Raw genomic sequence first — 4,330 nt, 5'->3', positions numbered from 1 at the left:
TGTACGGGATATGATTGCCATCAGCCATTTTAGTTAAGCTTGTTCAACCCCAGGAACAGAAAATCACCCTGCTCCGTACACTAATTTTCTCCACCTCACTCTTGCCTTCCTCTCTCCATTTCTTCTTTGGTCCTCATGTCTCTTAGTTAATGCCTTCTCTGTAATTCTATCATCACTCATCATCATATGACCACACCACTTGATTATGTCTGCCTGCTTATTGTAGTAAATTACTTGTAGTCACACTTCCTCTTTACCTCATTAGTGTTACTTTGAGTATTCACATTTATCATTCACATTTTTAAGTTTGCCAAGTTTCAAACACAGCTGGTACACTTGATGATCATTTGGAATCCTTCCTAAGAATACTTCTGTGATTCCACTTGAACAGTAATATCTCAGCAATTATTGTGTAACCTTTTCATTAATAAATTTAGAACTTTCTGAAGTGTTTTTCCACCAATAATTTACCCATTAGTATAGCCATGCATTGAGTAATGCGGTCATGTACATACTTGAAACATTACTAGGGGTGTAAATGGGAATTAGGAAAACAAAACTTAATTTTTTCAGGTTAGTGATGTGAATGGGATGTCAGGAAATGAGCTTGTTGATTTTCAACTCACAGGTGAAGCATCAAGATGCACACATATACAGTAATTGGTCTACGAGGAAAAAGAAACGGGTTATAAGGAGTCGTACTGAGCATGTTATTATGTACAATGTTGCTTGTCATGAATATAAGGGTGGTTCTTCAAAGATGTGGGAAAATGTCAAGGAATGTGATAATGGAAGCATAGTAACCAGTAACACTAGAGCCAATACTTTCACCTTGTGATATTGTCATTGGTTTTCTCCATCTCGCCACACCACTTGATTACCGTATATCTTGGCCTGCTGTTTCAATTACCTGTTCCCACACTTCCTCCTCACCTCACTAATTTGAATATGATTATCACTTATTGTAAAGCTCACCATGTTTCAGTCACTATTAATATACTTACCGGTATTAATCTGGAAAACAACATTTTGGCAGTGATTGTTACAGGATCATGTATCTGCTGGATACAATACTTTGGGTATAAATGGGTATTCAGAAAACACAATTGAGGACCTTTTTATCAGTTTATTGATTGTGTTTGGTGATGTCCAGAGAAGTGATTGCACTGTATTTTGACTAGAATCTCGTTCTAAGTTTTCCTGACTTAGCTAGCCTACCTCATCTCACCATGGCCTGGGAAAATTGTGGATGCTGATAATGATAATAATTAGTCCATCCATCATCCAATCCTACATTGCCCCATGAGGAACACAGGAGCCTGGGGCTAGGCACGTTGGTCCTGGCATTTAAGATGAGAATGACCAGCCTTACTCATCCCTGAGTGGTATTACATGAGCAATAAACCCAGTCAGTGTTGAGTCACCAACAGGCAGAAGGAAAAGGAAAGAAAGAAGGACAAAAAGACAAACGAGGGAGTGTAAATTCACCAATAGGCAGATAGAAGTGGAAAGAACGAAGTAAAGAAAGACAGAAGAGGAGGGAAGGAATGGAGGAAGGAGAGGAAAGGACAGACACCCGAGAGTAGCACTACATCAAGTGAGTGGATGGTGGGTGCTTCCTATATAAAGCTAATAAAAATTCTTTAAGGTTAATGTCGGCCTCAGCCGCTCTTTTGGATGCCCTCTCTGCCTCCAGCTGGGCTTCATAAGCTCGTTGCTTAGCTTCATAGGCGCCTGCGATCTTCTTTTCCTTTATGCATCTAGCCCTTAGAAGCTCGAGCTCCAGTCTGCGCACCTCCTCCTCATACTCTTCCTTCCCCAGTCTTGTACAATTAGCGGGCGGAAGTGCATGGGCTGAAAGGAGAGACGACATAGGTGATTCTGTAGCCCGAGGCTCCTGCTGAAGTGAAGGCAGTAGAACTGGTGAAACACTTCTGTCAGGGACATCGTTTGGAGCCGGGAAAGTTATTGTGGTAATGTTGCTTTGATGCTGGATCCCCGTCATCAAAGTTCCTTCCACTGGCTCTGACGATGATGTACTGGTAGAAGCATTTTGACTGAAACCCAAAGAATAACCATGAAAACTGTATCTAACAAATAAATACATTACCTTCATTAGATACATTAGATTATCATATTAACTGGGTAGGCTTAGAACACACTTATATTCTGTACCATCATATGACATCATTTTACATATAATCCTCTCTCATTCTCAGTGTTCTACTGCAATTTAAGTCAGGGTAGTTAACTTTTTCTTGCTCCAGTTGAGTCACTTCATTCTAACACATGTTGCCCCCTTTCCTTTGTCCTCATCCAACCTTCCACAACACACTTGAATGATTCTTCAGTGCTCCTAGTTTTAGTGCCCATGAACTTAGAGCATTTCCCTAATTTGTGGTACTGCTTAGCATATGTTAAATGACAAAACAACACACACCTCATCATATCAAACGATGAATCCCTGACAGGGGGAAGGCTGACCCCTGATAGTGATTTATTTCCTATGCCTAGGATTTCCATCACTGCCTCTGCAACAGCACTGAGGGGGGGAGGAGCAGGACCACCACCTGAAAAAATGTATAATATGACAATCAGTCCCACACACACACAAACACACACACAAAGTTTATATATAAGTAAGAGAGGGGGTCTTATTGATGAAAAGTTTTAATATGAATACTGTAGGTCTGCAGAGGCAGAAATGTAGGTTATGTTTGGGTATTACAAAAGCTTGGCTATGAACTATCTTGGAAACAGAAGAGGCTGGAAAGGGATGACTAAGTTGTAAGTAAGGGAGAGGAAATGAAGCTGCCTCATTTGGGCCAGTTCTTCAGTTCTTGCCAATATGACTCAGATAAGTTAGGTAATCAATAAGAACCAAGCAAAATAGTCATAAAATTTTTATATTATCTAACATGCCATAGCATACAAAAAAAAAAAAAAAATCTTACCAGTCTTGCAGGATAGTGATCTAAAATTCTGGATCTCATCCCTCCCTTTCTTTTTCAACTGCCACCATTTTTTTTGCACTGCTGTTTTATCAAGCGGTGCACGGCCTGGGAAGGTTGCATTTAATGTGTCTGCAATAGACATCCACGTTCGGGTAATCCTTTGGGCCGTGACCTCATTGCTGAACCTGTTAGCAAAGAATGAAACAGGGTAAATTGATTGAAACAATTTTCATCGATACAGATTATAGTAAATGCATAATGATGGCCAAATTCTGATAAAGCTAGCTTGGAAAATGGGGAAATCAGTATCCAACATATACCACTTTGACAGTAAGGTAAGACAAATTGCTCAAAATATTGAACTGCATAAGAAAAGCCTACTTAAACCTACTTTTGAAAAAAAAAAAAAAAAAAAAAGGGGGGGGGGCACTTTTATAATGACACCAAACTGTGATAAAATTTTTTTTTTTTTTATTAACCTAAAATCCAATATACTGTACAGTAAATACTTTTACTTCATATTCAACACCATCCATCTCTATGGCTGTAATACCAAGTATGATTGTTAATACTATGCTGTGCATGGATCAAAATTCACAGTATGCACCACAAGATTATTTGAACATGTGTGATTACACTCTCCATGTATCCAACTTCACAATGATCTCCCTGGCAAAGCAGGCCTGTATTTGTATTAGTGGTTAACTACACTATTACACTCTGTGGAACCAAATTCACAACCATCCATATGTCAAGCCTAGGGTCATAACTGTAAAATGGGCCTAATTTTACAATCTCCTTTAATCCAAATCCACAGCCAGCTCTGACTTCATTTGTAAAGCTTGTTAATATGGAGACAGTCACAGGCAACTCAGGACCTATGCACTGTGGCTCACATTCTGTGTAGTTTTCTTAGAGAAACTTCAGAATCTTGAGAAATATCTCAAACACCAATGTCATTACAACTACATCACAAAATATGACAACATACCTTTTACTCTCGACCACATGTTTATTCTGCTCCACTAGTTGAAGCAGAAACAGTTCCATTTCGGAGGTCCAGTTGGCACCCCTCCTGAACTTGGGTGTCTTTGGACTCTCTTGCGCCATTTCTTGATTATGCTGGGTGTTATCGGTGAGGGACTCCATTATGATTCACCACACACCGATCCTATTGCTGTGATCTCACGCGAAGAAAGAGTCTTTGGAATTGGCGGTGTTGTTGTTGTTGTTCGTTTTGTTTTCGGCCGTGGACAAAAAAATAAATACTTTGGAAAATTTGTAATATGTTGTATTAAATTGCAAATATAATAAAACTCTTATTATGTTTTCGATAACAGTTTATTTTTCTATTGTATAATCATGCCAAAAACAAC

At 39.1% G+C, this 4,330-nt stretch overlaps 1 protein-coding gene across 1 annotated transcript; it reads right to left on the bottom strand.

The window, feature by feature from the left end:
* Window positions 1-1,221: 1,221 nt before the first annotated feature.
* On the bottom strand, window positions 1,222-4,011 carry LOC145401907 (uncharacterized). Its single transcript, XM_080274016.1, has 4 exons — window positions 3,946-4,011; window positions 2,955-3,139; window positions 2,441-2,570; window positions 1,222-2,057 (listed from the first exon to the last, which is right to left on the bottom strand). The coding sequence occupies exons 1-4, from the start codon at window positions 4,002-4,004 to the stop codon at window positions 1,589-1,591; spliced, it is 843 nt and encodes a 280-aa protein (XP_080130142.1). The 5' UTR covers window positions 4,005-4,011; the 3' UTR covers window positions 1,222-1,588.
* Window positions 4,012-4,330: the final 319 nt, after the last annotated feature.

Source organism: Coenobita brevimanus, chromosome 6, assembly GCF_032717465.1.
Source record: "Coenobita brevimanus isolate Jiangsu-jjx chromosome 6, ASM3271746v2, whole genome shotgun sequence".
Lineage (NCBI taxonomy): Eukaryota > Metazoa > Arthropoda > Malacostraca > Decapoda > Coenobitidae > Coenobita > Coenobita brevimanus.
This window is presented reverse-complemented; position numbering and strand designations above follow the sequence as displayed.